The following is a 19,791-nucleotide window of genomic DNA, read 5'->3' as shown; positions in this document are numbered from 1 at the left end:
CATGAGTTTCTAGTGCGACATTCCTAAAATGGGAAAGTATAGGAAATTACAAAATAACAGTAAACAATAGGGATGCAACGATCAAACCTTTTCAGTCCCAATACAGATTTTAGTTAATAAACTGTATGCCTGTGTGGAAGAGACTGGGATCAGTCTTTTATGTGTAAGGCAACATCCAACATGACTTAAACATTGCTTTCCTAACTTTGTTAAACAAAATGTAACAACTAAATACATAGATATAAATGTACTGAATTGTTATTTATTAAAATAATGGTATCCGATCAGCCTATTGTCGATACCTGATCCAGCTATTTGAGTCAGTGTCAGACAGATATCAGTATTGGTGCATCTCTAGATAACAATATCCAAGCAATATTTAACAAAATCATCTCTTTACAGTTGCATAAACCCACTGTGACCTCAATCCCTGAATAAATATTGTTTCTACAAACTGGACACAGGGGATCTTGCCAAAGAAGTTGTGCAGAGGACTGAGGAAGGCTAGATAGAATATTTTTTGGGGTACAAATTTGGTTTATGAGCTACAACTCTTGATGGACATCAGAACTCTGTAGGTCTGGATTCAGAGTCAGACCTTCATCATCTTCATCCTCTGGCTGCTGTGAAACCAGCTTCTGATAGCGAGCCTGCCGCTGGTAATCCGGATCAATGTTTATCCATTTATTTGCAACCCACTTAGTGCCATGGGTGACCACACAGCCTCCATGCAGAGCATATTCATCCTGCTCTCCCACCCATCCTGTTAGGGAAAAATAATAATAGTAATAATTTAATGTTTGTTCGCAACATCCTTCACATCATGGCACCATGTTATTTAAAGGGTCCACACTGATGTTATGACTACCACACTCAACTCGTTGATTAATATGCATTGTACTTATTCTGCTGAATAACATTTAATTTAATTTATTTGTTTAAATTAGCCGGAAATTAATAGCCTGTTTTATACAGCAGATTTGCTTTATTCTTACAGTGTTTAGCTGTCTTTCTGGATTACCTTTAATCTTTACAATGACACCATTATGGGCTTAAATCCCAACCGTTTGACTGCATTTTATACGCTTAACTTTTACTCTGCCACCAAAACATGGGAATGACATGAATTTAAATAAAATAATATAATAAACTGCTACTTCAGATTTTGTGATTTTAGTCACGCTAGCTTAAGGAATGGCAATGTTGGCCGACCAATATGATCCAGACTGATCTCTATTGGACGGATTGTGATACAAATGTTGGTGAACCCCAGACATTTCATCTTGTGCCATCATTAAGTCAAAGCACTTACTTTATATATCTATATACTGTACTTTGACTGTATGCAGATGTTCATGGTTCCTGGACAATGTATCTTAATGTCTTTGCTTATCCTCTGATGTTTATTCTAGCGCTACCATGAAGGTTATTTGTCCACTTCAGTGGTTTATGGCCAACTATCTGCAAACCTCTATGTGTTTAGTAATAATTACCAAATGCTCACATGCTAATGTGCTAAACTAAGATGGAAGATACATTACTAAACATTACATCTGGCAAACATCAGTATGTTAGTGTGATCTCCATGAGCATGTAAGCATGATGACATTAGCGTGCCGTTCAAAGCACCACTATTATGAAGTGAAGCTTCACACAGAGCTGCTAGCATGGCTGTAATCTTGATTTGTATTAATATTGTGATAATAAATGATATGTTACTAAATGGGCATTACCTTTGTGTTTAAATATGGAGAGACCATTTGACACATTCTGTATATAAGACAAATGGTACTTTTAAAATAAAAATCTAATATTAGCCAACATCAAATTAAATAGCTGCTGGTTTGCATCTTCATTGCAACAGTATGTAAACAAAGTTTGCAATCCTACCTTTTCCATCAGAAAGGTAGTTGTACCAGAAAACAGCTGTCCCTTTGGTAGGCTTCACCTTGAGGTTGCTCTTGTCACAATTCCTTCTGGTGTCCAAAAGATCAACGTCATTCTGTATGAGAGACTACAACAACACATTCAAACTCAGTGACAGTCTGCTCAAAGTTAGGGCCGTGCACTCGCTGACAAACGTGTGAGTTAACGCAGATATGAAAGACATGCGCAGTATGTACACATTACTTTGGCAGGGCTCTCCCTACACATTTCCACACCCACACACAACTACGCACCACTTCATCATAGGTCCTGTTGTCTGCCACTGGGAATGCGGTCTCCCCACCCCCCCTCGACAAGAGTTCAGGTAGAAGAGAACTGTGATGTACCTAGGTGTGCAAACAGATTTACAATTGACATACATTTATGGTGCAAACAAACACACACACACATACAACATTTTGCAAACAAGAGGCTCGCACACACATATTTACAGGTTGATAATGTTGAGTCACACAAACTAACATGCCAGCAATAGAGTTTAGTAATCACACTGCGCAGATGTATTCAGATCTGGACATTCATAGATACCATTGCAGATAAATGCTGCTTCAGCCTACACTGTGCACCTCAGGGATCTCACCTGCAAGACGTCTCAAAAGGAGTGGAGGTGTTCGACGCGAGGCGCGTGTGTGTGCATGCGGTCTCAGGATACACAGGGCCGCTGTCGTGGTGGGCGTGGTAGTGTCCTCCCTCCTCATAGCGAACCACCTGGAGGGGCTCACTGAGGTCCACTAATGCGGGTGGGAGCCGAGTGAGACGAGTCACCCTTTTGTTGGAGAAAGGTAAAGGAAAAAAAGTTTAAACTGTCCTTTCGATCTGTGAGAAACCCAAGTAATATTTCCATTATTCTAGCACTACAGCAATCTGAGAAGATGGTTTGACTTGCTTGCCTCGCCTTGATGTCTTGGAGGACCTGATGTGCTCCTTTGCCCTGATACAGCCAGGTGTGTCTGCTGTTCCTCACCAGCTGACTCCTCTTCACCCCTCGCTGCAGCAGGAAGCGCTGGAAGGCGTCATTGCTCAGAAGCCTGAACTCTTCTAGACTCAGCAAACCTGTCAAATATGAGATGTACATATTCTGATGCCTGGTGGAAATTTTAATTTCTTGCGTTAATGACACAAGTTAGGTTAGGTACCATAATTTACTCTATATTTTATATATATATATATATATATATATATATATATATATATATACTCTATTATATACTATACTGCATATAGACTTTAGACTCCTGATGCATTCCAGTTCCACATGTTTAGTTTAAGACTAAAATCACATTCATATTCAATACCTGTGTCTACATACGGTGTATCATGTATGCTTCTAAAAACGACTCTTGTGTACATATTAGACCATAACCTTAAAGAAGGGTAACAAGTACACATTGCCTCAGTTTAAGCAGTCACAAGCCCAAAAGGTTGTGAACCACATTATGAGTCATATAAACAATGTGTTTGTAACACTACTACGCAAAGTCAATGTATGCACTTTTTACTGTGTTTAAACATAATAAAAAATATATTCCCACACAGAGACAAACTATCTTCATTGTTTATTTTAATCAAAACCCACCACTGTTGTCCCCACCTAGTGTTGTTAAAACTAGTTTATAGGGAGCACTATTTTAGTGATGTGTATACAAATGTTCAAGATTATCTCACAAATTAAACTAGAATTTTTTGAAATACAAATATGTACACAAATAATGTTTTTTAAAAAAGAAAGTTGATTTCTTACCATTACCGTCCTCGTCAGCTTTGAGCCCAGCATAGATTTCTCGCAGATTCTCCGGCGTGAGCCAGATGCCGTCCCTCACTCGATAATGAGTCAGTATCTATTGGAGGCACGTTAGTAAAGACAGGATGAGTTGACCAACTCTGAGCCAACAAAGTACTGCATTTCATACAGTACATGCTCACAATCCACAAACTGACATACACCTCATGGAGCTGCAACTGTCCATCCTGGTTGATATCAAGAAGGTTGAAGATCTCCTCTGGGCCGAGGTTGAGCTCCTTGGCCAGCTCATCCTGGCCGTCTTGCACCATTAGCTGACTCTCCATTAGACCCTTGAGCTGTGCAAGTTGCGTCACCACACGGCACTCATCCTCCGACAAGAACCCGGGGATCTCTGCAGAAAAACTGCAGAGTCAAATCTCTTGGCATAACACGATTGCAGCATTTTCTGATTTGCAACTGTATTATATTGTATTCTAAGTTGAGTACATTTGATTATTATAGCCCAACATCACACATTTGCCTCAAGGTGCGTTATAATCTGTACAGTATACGACACCCTCTGTTCTTAGACCCTTGCTTCAAAATGGAAAAAGGGTAAAGCTATAGTGAAGTCAATAATGAATTAGACAAACAACAGAAGATTCAACAGCAATCATTACAATATTCGATTAATTATTTCATCCATAAAGCAGGAATACAAAACCTTTCCACTTGAAGGACTTTGTCTCGCATGCAAATACATTTTAAGTCTTTGGGTTATCACCTTGGTCTCTGCAAAAATTGTGATGAACATGTTAAAGAAAATAATCTGCAGAGGATTTTCAGTCAGAAATATATTTAGCTGTAGCCTAAATATGGACACTTATTTAATTAGTTGCAGAGCAGAACCATTCATATCAACATTGAACCAGTCAAAATCAAAATCAGTCACAAACAGTTAAATGTTTGTTACATGAAACACAAATGAAAGAGAAAGACAAACAATATAGTACAATTACAATGTTTCCACTTCAATATATTTGTACCATCTTTACTCCTACATAACTACATGCATGTTTTGGATTGTGTTATGTCCCGATCAATTATGAGCCCTTAATTGGGGCAGTTGCCTCAGGACTTATTGACCTTTTTCATGTAGCCTCGATTGACCCGAGGACGCGCATATGTATACTAGGTTATGTGTTTGGGGGTGATAGTTATGAAGATGAAAACAAGGACAAATATGTGGTGATTGAATGCATGTTTGCTTTGGCCACTCGAGGCTCATGTGGGTGAGCTGCAAATCAGTTTTGACACATTGGTGTTTCGGCTCTTACCGAACAGCAGTGGCTTCAGACTCAGAGTCCGCATTTCATGCACTTTGCTCGGCACCAGCGACACCTTCTGGACATGTCCCACCTAAGATATGAAGCAGACAAGCGATGTGGTGGAGCCGACTGTGTGTGAGATAGAAACACATGGTGTACATGAAAGAGTGTGAGTGATCCATCATCACATTTCTCACCCTTATCCCCTCGATTCTCGTGAGGGAAACATCACGCAGAAACTCCGGCTTTGATGGCGGACGTCGCGACTCGGGGTGCTGCTGCTGGTGGTTACTGCTCGGAGCATCACGACTCGGGTTGGCATCTTCCTGCCCGCTGTTATAGTGCACGTAAAATAGCAGTGCTATAACATTAATGATGTATACGTGAAAAAACACCATCACCACCACGAAGTAGGAGCGCGAGCACACGCTGCTCTTGTTGCAAGGGAGGCGGTCGCTCGGCGGCCGGAGCGGCAAGGTCGCGCTCCCGGACGGAGTGGCGTCTTCCTCCTCAGCCTCTGATGTGTCCTGGTTGTCACTCATTTTCCTGATTCAAGAAGGAGTCGATAATTCATCGACAGCAAAGTCCATCTGATTAATCCAACGATAGGATGACCGTTTGCTGGCTGAAGTGGCAGATGTGCTGAGCGACAGATGTCCAGTTTAATTACAAAATAAAGCCTGATTCTCCGCTGAAGAAATTAAGTCGTTGCGCACTGGAAAAAAACAAACATAAAAAACACGGAGGGTTCATCATGAAACCGCACTCGTTTAAGATGAAAAGTCAACTACCATTTCCACTGTCTCGTTATCTTTTGTCCCACTGACAGCAGCGATGCAGGCTCGAACTGTCTTGTTTACGCTGCAGCAGTCCCAGTCAGCAGCCGCAGCAAAGCGCACTGCGCATCCCAAACCACGGCGCAGCTCCTCTCAGAAAACCTGCTCCATACACCTGACCCAGCACCAAGCGAGTACATCATCACTATCTAAAATGATAAATAAAAACGTGAAGAACATTGCATCACGGTCTGCGGTATATCCGACATTAATTATTCGCCATCGCCTGAGCTCTATTCACAGCAACAGTCTGCTTCCGTACGATGGTGACCTCTGGTGACCTGAACAGATAACACACTCCTGTCTCTATACAAAGCTCTCTCTTTCTCTCTGTCTCTTTACATTACCAAAGCAAGTGTGAAGCATACAAAACTGTACGTCCAATAGACAAGTTTTAGAATACAGTAAAAGTAAATCGTACAAAATAATTTTACACAAACAAAGTACTGTATGTTCAGAGAAACAGGCATAGACTAAATATAAATTGATTGATATAAAGTAACAAAGAACAAAAAACAGCAGTCAAAATATTGTGTGTGTTTAGTTTGTTTTTTACAGCTTTGTTATTTAGTTATTTTCTTGGACCAAATACTAATCCTAAACTATGCAAACCAGACAGCTCATAATTGATAATTAATAATGAGACATCTCAAAAATTAACATTTAGAAATTAACATATGTAGTTTTTGGGGGTTGTGATAGGAAAAAGATTTATTTTTAATGATGCCTCTAGCCAGACAACCAGTTTGTCACTTCCGGTTACCATCTTCGTTTTGCTGAAAGAGTCGCAATTTGAGAAACAGTTCAAACAAATTCCGTGGTAAATGCTGTCAAACATGCAGCATTGAGTTATAATATTACATCTTACAGATACATTGGCTTAAAGTTCCCTTTATTGTAGGAGCCAACTGTGCAAATATACAAGTGTATCTTAATTGCCTAAAAAGGTTAAACATGTAAGAACACTAGCAAAACGTTCAAGAGGGATCATCTGGGGCTGGTCGTTACTTTACTTTACTAATTAAGCAAGTTATTTCTTTTCATGTTGTTAATTAGCAACATTTGGCTTTAAGCCAAACTCGCTTAGCTATAGTTGCTCATACTCCTGATGTAAGTCAACGTTACGCTGGAAAGTATTCATATATTGTAGTTTACCGTCAATCTAAGATACATCTAGTCTTCTTCTGAACAGAATAGGTTTTAGCTGCCACATTTTAAGATACCATCATATAAAGGCTGCAAGTACAATACCTTGTTTCTAACGTTAGCAGAAAATTGAGACAATGATGTGGGACAGAGAATGAATCATATACTCAGACTACAAAGAGATAGAAATGGCTCATCTGTTTGGGAAACTAAACATATCATTGTGTTAAAATACACCAAAAGATATTTGGTTCAACTATGTTAAGTGATTATCTATCTTATTTGTTATACAGTGTACTCTATGCTTTATAAATTAGGTTTACTAAGTATACATTCAAAACTATTTATTATTTGATTCATAGGTGTGTTACTATGTGGTTTAAGCTGCATTATGAATCAAAATGTAAGACCCCACATTTCAGAATGCTAGACTGTTAAATATTCACTCATTAAATCAGTAAACAAAATCAAAGGACAACACAAGAAAATTCTGCAACAAATTACTTTTTATTGTCGTTTGGTTATGCAGCATGCTAGAGTAAACAAGTAACAAGATACTCATATTGTATGGCTTCTTGTTACTGTATGACCACGATTGCTTCCTCACTCTTCATCCTTGGTCTGAAATTACAGAACAAAAGCATGTGAAACATTTGTCCAGATAATTAAAATGTAAAGGCCCAGTGTGTAGGATTTAAAATAAATACTACACACTCGCCCTTCTAAATAAATTGCAAAGTTGTATCCTTCTATAAAATGAACAAACATGATTCATCTTAGATATTTCTTTTGTACCTTGACAATTTCCCGACTCTTTGCTCTCAGCTTGTTGACCTGAGACTCAGCGATGTCAGCTCTCTCCTGAGCTTCGTCCATCTCATGCTGCACCTTCCTGTACCTGGACAGGTGAGTGTTGGCCTGCTCCTCCTGTATGACAAGAGACAGTCAAGTCAAAACCTGTGGACTGAGTGACATTTTCTGTGGGTTGTTATCAATAATTAATTGTACTCACAGCATCCTCCGACTGCCTCTTGTAGGATTTCACTTTCAGCTGCAGCTTGTCCACCAGATCCTGAAGTCGGGCGATATTCTTCTTGTCCTCTTCAAACTGTTGTAAATCAAGAATTATATAACATTGTAATGCATGCCTACTGTTTTCATTACCATGTTTACCATTAGGATTTGCAGTTGTTTAAGGTTTAGTATTTTAAATAGCAACATACCTGATAGGTAAGCTCCTTTACTTTTCTCTCATATTTTCGCACTCCCTTTATAGCATCAGCACCCCGCCTCTGCTCAGCATCAACTTCAGCCTCCAATTCTCGAACCTTGAATGAAGAAGAATTTAGGGATTTTACAAAGCAAAAAATATTGTCTTGACTTTCAGTAAATGTGAAGCACTTTGAATTGCCTTGTTGTTGAAATGTGCTATACAAATACATTTGCATTGCCTTGTCTAAATATGAGCAGGCACTTACCCTAGCTTCCAGTTTTTGGAGCTGCTTCTTGCCACCCTTCATGGCCAGATTCTCAGCTTCATCCAGACGGTGCTGCAGGTCTTTCACCGTCAACTCCAGGTTCTTCTTCATCCTCTCCAAATGAGAGCTGGTGTCCTGCTCCTTCTTCAGCTCTTCTGCCATCATGGCAGCCTGAAATGTTGTTGATTTTTATATTATTGGATATACACTCATTGCATGCAGTCTGATGTTTTCGTACCATAAATTGATGAAAAATAGCGTAAAGTATGATGTTATGTACTAATATCTCTCAAATCTGACACCCAGCATTTCTATTCACCGTATGCCTGCTCAACAAAACATTGCTCTGTAGTAGTTTTGGCTGTATGCATTAAATATAATTTTTTTACATTCAAAGCTTTGATTGTGGTGTATGTTGAGATAGATAGTGTGGAAAGTGGCGAAGAGAGTTTCTACATTTTCTTTAAGTTATTGATAGTAATAATAATAATAATAATAATAATAATAATAATAATAATAATAATAATAATAATTTGAACGTTTAAATGATTAATTAAGCGTTACAATATTCTGTACAGCCCTACTGCTGGTGTGATATATCATTTGGATTGTAATATTAAAGATAAATAAATAACTTAATGTTAAACAGAACGTGATGCTGTACTATTTTACACTAAGAACAAACACATGGCCTTTTAAAAGGTAGCCAATTGTTTGAAAAGAGAAGACATTGCTATTAAGTAGATTGTTTTTAATGTTCAGTATATTTTTAATACAATGCTGGCAACAAGCTAAAAGGTTATATTTCAAACCTCCTATAGCACTGAGCCACATGGCACGACACATTGGGCGATCGGTTTTACCTATCCTTGATCTCGAGTATCCTCGAGTGGACAAAATGAAAATATAAACGTTCGCCCAACACCGGAGTTACATTGCGCAAGGTTGACTCACATCAGTGATGGCCTTCTTGGCCTTCTCTTCAGCATTTCTTGCTTCCTGGACCGAATCCTCCACTTCACCCTGGATCTGGATGAGTTCAGCTTCCAACTTCTTCTTGGTGTTGATGAGGCTGGTATTCTAAACCGATAATAGTTTGGGTTGGATTACATGGTGTCATTTTCTGTCATTAAGTGTTTCACGTGTGATTATTTTAATATTTATTTACCTGAGAGTGCAGCAGTCCACACGCTCACTGGCATCAACCAGCTCCTGTTCAGCCACTTTGCGGCTTCTGTCCGTCTGCTCCAGTGCAGCTCTCAGCTCCTCGATCTCAGCCAGCATCAGGGTGTTCCTGCGCTCCACCATGGTAACCTGCTCCCTCATGTCTTCCTGGCCTCTTATGGCTTCATCAAGGTGCAGTATCGCATCCTTTATGAATAATTATTAAAAAATCAAAATAGCGGCCATACAGCCTGAGTAAAGTCAACTTTAATAAAAAAAACAAAGTTCAGCAAGCCACCATACCTTAAACTGTCCCTGCACGTTTCTCAGCTGTTTCTGGGCTTCAGCTGCCTGGCGGTTGGCGTGGCTCAGCTGAACCTCCATCTCGTTGAGGTCTCCCTCCATCTTCTTCTTGATTCTCAGGGCATCATTCCTGCTCCTGACCTCGGCCATCCAAAGTGCTCTGCATGGACTCTATCACTCTCTGGCTGTTCCTCTTGATCTGGTCGATCTCCTCGTCTTTCTCTGCAAGTTTTCTGTCAATTTCACTCTTGACTTGGATGAGTTCAAGCTGAATGCGGAGAATCTTGGATTCCTCATGCTCCAGGGTAGCCTTGACATAAAAATACATTTATATTGTGTAGCCAAGGCCCCAGCATAATTTCAGATTGCATTTAATGAGATATATTTTGTGAGAAAGTACCTCTGCTTCTTCAAGTGATGTCTGGAGGTCGCACTTCTCTGTCTCTACAATCTTTTTCCCTTTCTCCAGTTCATGAATGGTTTTTCCACTCTCACCAATTTGCTCAGTTAGATCGGAGATCTCCTCTGTGAGGAAGAAGGTATACACAGTATGTAAATAGGTTTAAGCTGAATGATGTGTTTTGTCTCCTTGGTAGACATTTAAATGTATTATAGTCTACATATTGTATATATTGTACTGTATACCTCTATCACATATTCATAAAAAACTAACTGCAACATTATAGTACATTTTATGTTTGAAATCATAGATCATGTACAGTAATCATGTTTGCCCACTAGGGGGCAAACTCTTCCTTCTTTTCTTTCATTTAAAGAAAATGCAACAGCTTAATTTACATAGTCTGGAAAACTCTGTACACCAGAACACGTTCAATGCTTTTCATTTGTGGCCTATTTGAGTATTCTCCTTCTTTCAAAGTTAGCTTACGTTGCAGGTTCTTGTTCTCTCTCTTCAAGGTCTCCAGGTGGTCCAAAGCTTCTTCATATGAGTTTTTCAGCTTGAACATCTCAGTGCTGAGAGAACGAGATTCTTTTAAAGCTCCTTCAAGCTCTGCCTGGCTTTCCTCGTACTTCTGCTTCCACTCTGCTAGAACCTGAAACATAAAAAGACCCATGTGTTTCAGTAGTTGACAAGTCTAGGGTCTTCATTCAAACAAACAAGGCATGAATTGAAATCTAACCTTGTCAAAGTTCCTTTGCTTCTTGTCGAGTGTTAGCAGCCAGAGCATTAGCTCTCTCCACCATCAATCATCATGTCCTCCACTTCGCCCTGCAGTCTCTGTTTTGTCTTTTCCAGAGAGGCACATTTTGCATTCAACAAGCCTCGATGGATTCTTCTGCATCCTGAAGACGCTGGGCAGCTTTTTCCTGTTAAACCAGACAGTGAAACAGGTTCCGTGATGATTACCCAATCAGTGCATGTGGAAACAGGTGCTTTCAGGACCGGTCCATTACTTAGCCTCCTCCAGCTCCTCAGTGCGCTGAATGGCATCGGTCTCGTATTTGGCTCTCCACTGAGCCACCCTCGCTGTTGGCCTTTGACATTGCCCGCTGCAGCTCAGATTTGGCCTCCTGCTCCTCCTCATACTGCTCTCTGAGCAGGTTCGCAGTCATGACGAGCTGACTGAACAGCGGTGAGCCAGGGCGTTCTTGGCCTAAGAAACAAAGGAGTACCTCATTAATATTTGATACCAGATAATTGTCTGGTGGCCTTTTTCTCTGTAATAATTCTGCTGATTCCATAGACTGGTACCTTAACTTCCTCCTCTACGTGCCTCTTCAGCTCCTCAATCTGCTGAGTGTAAGCCTGCTTTGGCTCTCGTCAGCTGAGAAACAAGAGATTCTTTTCTCCTCCAGCTGACGCGTACATTCACCTAATCAAAGATATTAATGAACTTAATGGGACATCGGAAACGAAATGACAACGGCTCACGTAATAATGTATAATGTATATCAGTTAACATTATCGTGTAAGTAAGGTTTTTCTCTTGAGCTATCATATAGAAGAGAGATACATTTTGAAAGTTTAAAGGTTGTGACATTTGCTGATATGTGCAACGTGCAACAAATAATATATTTAGGTAAAAGGGAGTAAAGGTGGAATAGGGTTTTTAAAAGTAGGGGAGAAGCTATAGGAGGTAAGGTTTTAGATATCTTCAAGATAACACTTTAAAATGAAATGTATACAACAGCAGCCTAGTTTTGACACCCCAAAATATCATAATTATACCATTTTCAGTTTGAAGTCTTGCTTTTCCTGTGCCCTCAGGTCGTTCAGATGACCGAACATTTTCATCATTCTTGGATTTGAGCTCACTCAGCTGATCTTCTAATGTCCCTGCACATTTTTTTCAAGGTTTCCCTGGTAAAATAAAACATATATAGTTATAAAACTATTACCATTATCTTTTGCTCTCTGTAAGAAAGGTTAGCTTTCTCACCTTTGATTTGGCGATAAACTCCATATTGCTGCTGAGGTCATCAACCTCCATCTTGAATTCACTTTTCTCTTTCTCCAGCTTCTGCTTGACTCTCTGGAGGTTATCAATCTGTTCTCCCAGCTCTGCCACACTGTCAGCCTGCTTCTTGCGGAGAGCTGCAGCGGTGGCCTCGTGCTGCAGCGTGGACTCTTCCAGATCACGACGCCAGCTTCTTGAAACTCGGCCTCACGCTTCTTGTTCATCTCGATCTGAACAGACGTTGGCTCCACCAGCTTCTTCCAGCCGCTCGCTGATCTCCTCAAGCTCCCTGGAAAAGATCAGACCTCTGCTTCTCCACCTTGGCCCGAGCAGCCCGCTCAGCCTCAATCTCCTCCTCCAGCCTCCTCAATACGAGCCTGAAACACAAAGGGTTTAAGTGAAAAACCTTAATATTTGAATTTCCCTTTACCTTCGAATAGTACTCAAACATTTTACCTGGAGTTCCTTTTATCTTTTCTGTAGTTGAATTCCAAGAGTCTGCTCATCCTCAATCCTACCTAGGATCTGGCTCATCTCAAAGTCCTTCTGCAGAGGACAGAATAAATCGTTGCATTTAAGTTACATGTAAGTAGTGCCACCAATGTAATCATTTATTGCAAGTAGGTAGAAGGATGGCGTTTGTTTATTCTTACTTCTTTATTTTCTCGTCAGACTGCTGCTTGTCATTCTCTAGATCCATTATGGATTCCTGGGCCAGTTTAAGATCTCCTTCAAGCTTTCTTTTTGATCGCTCGAGATCCATACGGAGTTTCTTTTCTTGCTCCAGAGAACCTTCAAGCTGTCCACGAAATAGATGTTTTATATAATTTAAGTTACAATTGTTAATATCAGAAAATGAAAATCTTGAAAAAAGTTGATACTAGCTTTAGTGTTTACTGTGGACTAAAATGTGCTGATAAAACCACATAACAGTCATATTGTCCATGCTGTTAAACTATGATTGAGATCATAACAAAAATGTACAAGAGAGATTTTTGCTATTTAATAAGCAAGATCAACTTTTGTTTTTAAATTCAGATATTACTCACATCGTCCACTTGCTGCTCCAGCTTGGTTTTGGCCTTCGTCAGACTGTTGACTTTGTCTTCCTCGGCCTGCAGGTCATCAAGGGTCTGCTGATGGGACTCTGAAGGGCTTTCTTCTCTTTGCTCAACTTTGCAATGGTCTCATCTTGAGATGTCATTTCTTCAACCAGGTTTTTAACCTTAACAGTTTGTATAAATACAGTTATTTAATATTTAATCACAGTGTATATCGTATTCAGTACAGTTTGGTAAAGTGAAATAAGAGACATGAACCTTGTTCTCAGTGGCATGTTTCTCCTTTTCTACTTTGGCCAGGGTGAGCTCCAAGTCATCAATGTCTCTCTTCAACTCAGAGCACTCGTCCTCCAGCTTCCTCTTCTTTGCAGTCAGCTCAGCATTCATTTCCTCCTCATCCTCCAGTCTCTCAGACGTCTCTTTAAGTTTGGCCTCAAACTGGATCTTTGATTTAATGAGCCCCTCACACCTTTCCTCTGCATCACTGAGGGTTTCACCTTCCTAGATGACATACAATTGAAATATTAAGTTAGTTGTAAAAACGGAGATCATTGAAGTAACAATTTATCTTGCTCTCTGTAACGTACAGCCTGAATTTGTAGCTGCAAGTCATTCTTCTCCTGCAGCAGAGAAACCATCTTCTCCTCCAGTTCTTTCTTCTTAGCCAGAGCCTTTGCTAGATCCTCTTTCATCTTTTCAAAGTTCTCTTTCATTTGGGCCATTTCTTTCTCACTCTCTGCACTCTTCAGCAGAGGCTTGATCTTGAAGTACAGCTTCATCCATGGCCACGTTTTGACATTCATAAATGAGCGTATGTTGTATTGGACGGAGTAAATTGCCTCCCTGGGTAAAACAGTGGTCAAAGTAAATAAACACATCATTTTAGATTCTTAAAGCTGTATTGATAAGGGGCTTTGGGATTTGGGCTACTAAAGTAAACATTTTACTTGAAAATGTCAATCTAGCTGTCATTTGCAAATGTACGCTTGCCCTTTGATGTATGAAGCTAACATGCTACAGTACCTCCTCTCCATCATCTTGACAAACTCTCTCCTCATGAGGTAACCTCTGCAGACAGCTTGAGTCATTGTGACCAGGATAGCAAGCTTCTCATCTCTCATCTCCTCCAGAGTTCCAAGCAGACCGGCTTTGAAGAACACCTAAAACAAAGAGTTACTTGACATGATGGTTATGCTTACTTACAGTATCATGGTTAGCAGTTAAAACACACGCACACACAGAGACACACACACACACACACACACACACACACACACACACACACACACACACACACACACACACACATAACGGACAAACAGATTACCTTTGTGTGTCCAAATTTGTATTGAGTTTGGTCAATATCAATAGAGCCCAAAAGTTTCTCTGAGGCCTTTTTGTTGTCAATGAAATGTCCTTCAGGAATGACACTGGCATTCAACACTTTGTATCTGATTGGAGGAAAATGAATCAACAATGAATACTTGATCATAATATAATTAAATAGTTGAATAATCTCAGTAACTACCTCTGCTTGAAGTCACCATAGAGGATTCTGCTGGGGAAACCTTTCCTGCAGATCCTGATACCTTCCAGCACACCGTTACACCTCAGCTGGTGGATGACCAGGAAGTTCTCCATGAGACCTTAAAGAGATGACAAATTCAGTCCTGTGTTGCATAATTACAGTAATGTTTAAATGAATGAAGGAATACTTATATTAGGCTTACCGGGAGTCTTTGATTCATTTGGAATCAAACAACGTACAAAATGAGGATGAGTGCACCTAAGGTTGGTCATCAACTTGCCCAGATTCTCCTGAAATATAAAAGAAAAATTAAAATTACAAATAAAAGAACTACATGGCCCATTCCCCTGGATGTTACATTGACAGTATTTGGGAATGTATTAGTGTTACTACATATTATATTGTGGTTATGTATTGAGGTTGTCATTCATTACTTACCCTGAACAGAGCAGATACGGTCTGAAAAGATCCACCCTTTTTCTTTCCGGCTTTTTTCCCACTACCCTCAGCTGTAACAGAAACATTTAATTTGAATTATTAACAAATGTGATACATTTTTATTTATACTTGATTCTTTGTCAGTACTATAGCTACAAATCAACCAATAAGAACTCCAACTTTTTAATTATTTTTTTTAATTATTACCTTCGGATCCAGCATGTGCGACATAGAGGTGAGCCAACAGTTTGACTGAAGACTTCTGGTAGAGCTGAACCACTGAGTCGTTCAGGGGGTCTTTGTTCTTATCCAGCCAGCCAGTGACATTGTAGTCAACAGTGCCGGCATAGTGCACCAGAGAGAAATGGGCCTCAGCTTTGCCTTTGGCAGGTTTGGGCTTCTCAAAAGCTTTGGTTTTACCAAGATGCTGGTCATACAGTTTGTTCTTGAAAGTGACATCTGATGCCTTGGGGAACATACACTCCTCTTCAAGGATGGAGAAGATGCCCATTGGCTGTAATATTGAAATGATTATTTAAAACAAAAGATTTCAAGTCATCGGATTGTTTTCTGTGATTGTATTCAGCGTGTCTCTCACCTTCTCAATCAGCTCAATGCAGGCAGCCAAGTCCATACCAAAGTCAATGAACTCCCATTCAATTCCCTCTTTCTTGTACTCTTCTTGCTCCAGGACAAACATGTGGTGGTTGAAAAACTGTTGCAGTTTTTCATTGGTGAAGTTGATGCACAGCTGCTCCAAGCTGTTGTACTGCAACACATTTAAATATCAAAGGTCAACAAAGACCTTAGGTAACCGCTTTAAATGAAGATGCATACAATTAAGTACCATCAATCAGCCAAACATACTTACATCAAAAATTTCAAACCCAGCAATATCCAGGACACCGATGTAGAACTGTCTTGGTTGCTTGGTATCCAGCATCTCATTAATTCTGACGACCATCCACAAGAACATTTTCTCATAGACAGACTTGCAGAGAGCCATCACTGAATTGTTGACCTGAATGAACAAATCAGTAATACTATATTAACAATATTGTGAACATTTACAACATTTATTCTACATTTTGACGATTAAACAGGTTAAAAAGCATACAAAGGTATAATCCAACAACTTAATAAAAGCCATAATATATGTTAAAGTGTGAAAATAGAATCATCATGTGTGTGTCTGTGTGTTCTTGTTGACTTCCCATACCTGAGGGACAGTTTGACCTTTGGTCACAAACTCGTTTCCAACCTTGACTCTGGGATAGCATACTCCCTTTAGCAAATCAGCAGAGTTCAGACCCATGAGGTAGGCGATTTTATCTGCCACTAAAAGAAGAACACAAATAGCCATCCATAAAACCTGCTCTAGGATAACTTTTAAAAATGTACTTTTAAATCACAGGTTCTCTTTTACATGGCACAAACTTGACCTCTACATTTATGCTAATTCTGTTTGGGTTTCATACCCTCATTGCCATCGGGCTCAGCCTGCTCTTCACGCTGCTTTTGCTTAAACTTCATGTTGCCATGATGCATCACAGCTCCAGTCAGCTTGTAGATGTTTGCCTTCTCGTCTGCATTGAAGCCCAGGATGTCAATAGCAGTCTGTGAAATAAAGAGTCAGTTTGAAATACAAACCTAGATAAGTCTTGGAGGTAAACAGACGCAAAACATTTTACTTGCCTTTAAAGCAAACAGAAGCAGGATTTTGGTAAAATCAAAATGGTGTATAATTATTAGTTATATATACTACATAATTTAAGTAGTGATGATATGTACAAGATATAACAAATTAGTAACTTAATAGTAATAATAAAAGTGAACAAGATTTGATTTGTAGTATCTGTAAATGCATCATCAAAGTGAAGTTGTCATTACATCAGTGGCGATGAATTCTTCAATGTCATCGATACTCTTGACAGTGATTTCACCCTGACTGATCATGTGATAGTCAAAAGGATTTTTGGTGATCAGGAGAGCCTCTAAAGAAAAGAGGGGGAAAGTATGTAAATATAACAATACATACATATATATATATATATATATATATATATATATATATATATATATATATATATATATATATATATATATAGTATATTTGTGATGAACCATTGTTTTCCACTTTCTGTTGAATAACTGACAATATAATTTTCTAATCTCACCTATCAGCTCAGGTTTGTGGCCTGTCATGAGCTGGTAGAAGATGTGGTAGCTCCTCTCAGCAGACAGCTGGAACGTCACTCGAGACTTCTCCAGCAGATCTGTATTGATTTATGTTGCCAAAAAAATAAGGGAAATCTCCAGTGAGCACAGTTGAAGGAGTTGGCCGTGTAATAAAACAGATTTTTTTCAACGAGTTCCACAAAACATCTTACATGTTTCAATATCAGCTGAAGCCAACTTTCCAGTTGTCCCAAAGTGAATTCTGATAAATTTACCCTATAAAAATAGATTAACATTTAAATTAATGTCACAGTGACTGATTGCCACAAAATAAAACATTACATTTCAAGTAAAAGAGAAATCCCCCAAATAACTTACAAAGCGGGATGAGTTGTCATTCCTCACAGTTTTGGCATTACCATAAGCTTCCAGCAGTGGGTTTGCTGCAATGATCTGATCTTCCAGTGACCCCTAGAAACAGCATTTGTGTTGTTAATGTACTTTGTAATATATATTTGTATATATATAAATAAAAAAATATATAAATTTCATATTAATATTATATAACATTTTTCTTGCCTTTATCTTGCCAGCAGTTTGCTCATTTTGCTTCTTTCCTCCAGCCACTGCGATTGTCGCAAAGTACTGGATGACCCGCTTGGTGTTGACAGTCTTTCCTGCACCAGATTCTCCACTGGTTTGAGGAGTGTGTTCATAAATAGTATTAGATTTGACTTACTGTTTGCAATACTTATAATGTAGATAATATGAAAAAACTGTCACTTACGTAATCAGGATTGACTGGTTTTCTTTATCTGCAAGACATTAAATGGTAAGGAGTTCTCCTAAAGTGCAGCTGCTATATTTCTGAACACACAATGGCTTGCAAACTGAGTGATACCTTGGAGCATGAACTGATAGGCGTTATCAGAGATGGAGAAGATGTGGGGTGGAGCCTCAACCCTCTTTTTGCCTCGGTATCCTGCTACAACCACTGCGTCATACACTGGGAGCATCTTGTAGGGGTTCACAGTCACGCAGAACAGTCCTGAGTAGGTCTATAACAGTATGAAATATGAAAGAATTATACATTTTTCTACAAATAAATGTGTACGCAATTAAATTTGTATCTCTCCTCCACAAAGCTCACGTAGATCATCCATGCTGCATAGCGCTCTTTGAGGTTATACAGCACAGACGGCTCACTGAGGTGGGTCATCATGGCCATGTCCTCAATCTTGTCGTACTTTGGAGGGTTCATGGGGAAGATCTCAGTGTCTTTTACTGTGAGAGTTTGCATCTACAACAGAAAAGGCACAACAATAGGATTAGTTGCTGTCCAGCAGTCATGTGTTGTCTAATGTCATATTTCAAATCTTAGTAACTGATTACAAATGTTTTCATTAGTAGAATTCATATATATTTATAAACTTTTTAAAATTTAAATTTAAATGTTATAAATCATCAAATAGTTAACATGTCACAGCAGTCCTGATTCTACATCTAAAATGGTAAGCACGATAAGACTTTTAATTCCATTCTCACCTTTCCACCGAGAGTCTCCACGGTGGCTTTGCCCCCTTCTTTCTTAGTGAGTTTCCCCTTGAGGTACATCTCCGCGGGCTCGGTCACAAAGAATGCAGTTTTAGCATCAAAGGGAGAGTTTTGAGCTTCAATTCTCTCTCGTGCTGGCTTCCGGAGGTAAATGGCCGCCGGGCCAAAACACTGCATTTCAGGGTCGATACTCATGGTGACCCTTTACTGCATAAGAGGAAAAAAAGACTGGTCATTAATTTGAAATGCCAGGGAAGATGGATGGGTGCCCACGAAGTGACCTCTATCACGCCTCTAGTACTGTAGTCAAATGAATGCTTGACCATTAACATTGTTAAATAGAGACAGGTACTGGCATACCAGAACTCAGCAAAGTACAAACAAGATTGTGATTTTCACTATATATTTAACTATTTTCACAATAGTGCATTAGTAATAAAACCAATCAAATATTTTTTCAAAATCATTCAGCTATAGTTTACCTTGAATGACACCAGGAGAGCCGGGGATTTCTGACAGACTTGAATGTAGATTTCTGCAAAAAAATTTAAAAAAACGTGTAAGGTTCAGAGAGGCTATGTCAGAGAATCTATCATGTTTTGTTTTAAAATAAGGTTAGAAATAAAAATATATAAATTATTTACAAAGAGTTTTTAAACATACTATTTTTTTTAAACACAATATTAA

General features: G+C 39.2%; 1 protein-coding gene and 1 pseudogene across 1 annotated transcript; both read right to left on the bottom strand.

Moving 5' to 3' along the window:
- Positions 1 to 545: 545 nt before the first annotated feature.
- p4htm (prolyl 4-hydroxylase, transmembrane (endoplasmic reticulum)) lies at positions 546 to 5,540 on the bottom strand. Its single transcript, XM_034533359.1, is given in 10 exon segments — positions 546 to 763; positions 1,891 to 2,014; positions 2,181 to 2,237; positions 2,240 to 2,273; positions 2,528 to 2,713; positions 2,838 to 3,000; positions 3,689 to 3,785; positions 3,892 to 4,082; positions 5,008 to 5,089; positions 5,196 to 5,540. Coding segments are annotated over 10 exon segments (1,497 nt in total).
- Positions 5,541 to 7,531: 1,991 nt separating this feature from the next.
- LOC117731009 lies at positions 7,532 to 19,299 on the bottom strand (annotated as a pseudogene).
- Positions 19,300 to 19,791: the final 492 nt, after the last annotated feature.

The sequence above is a fragment of the Cyclopterus lumpus genome, chromosome 5 (genome assembly GCF_009769545.1).
Source record: "Cyclopterus lumpus isolate fCycLum1 chromosome 5, fCycLum1.pri, whole genome shotgun sequence".
NCBI classification, from domain to species: Eukaryota; Metazoa; Chordata; class Actinopteri; order Perciformes; family Cyclopteridae; genus Cyclopterus; species Cyclopterus lumpus.
This window is presented reverse-complemented; position numbering and strand designations above follow the sequence as displayed.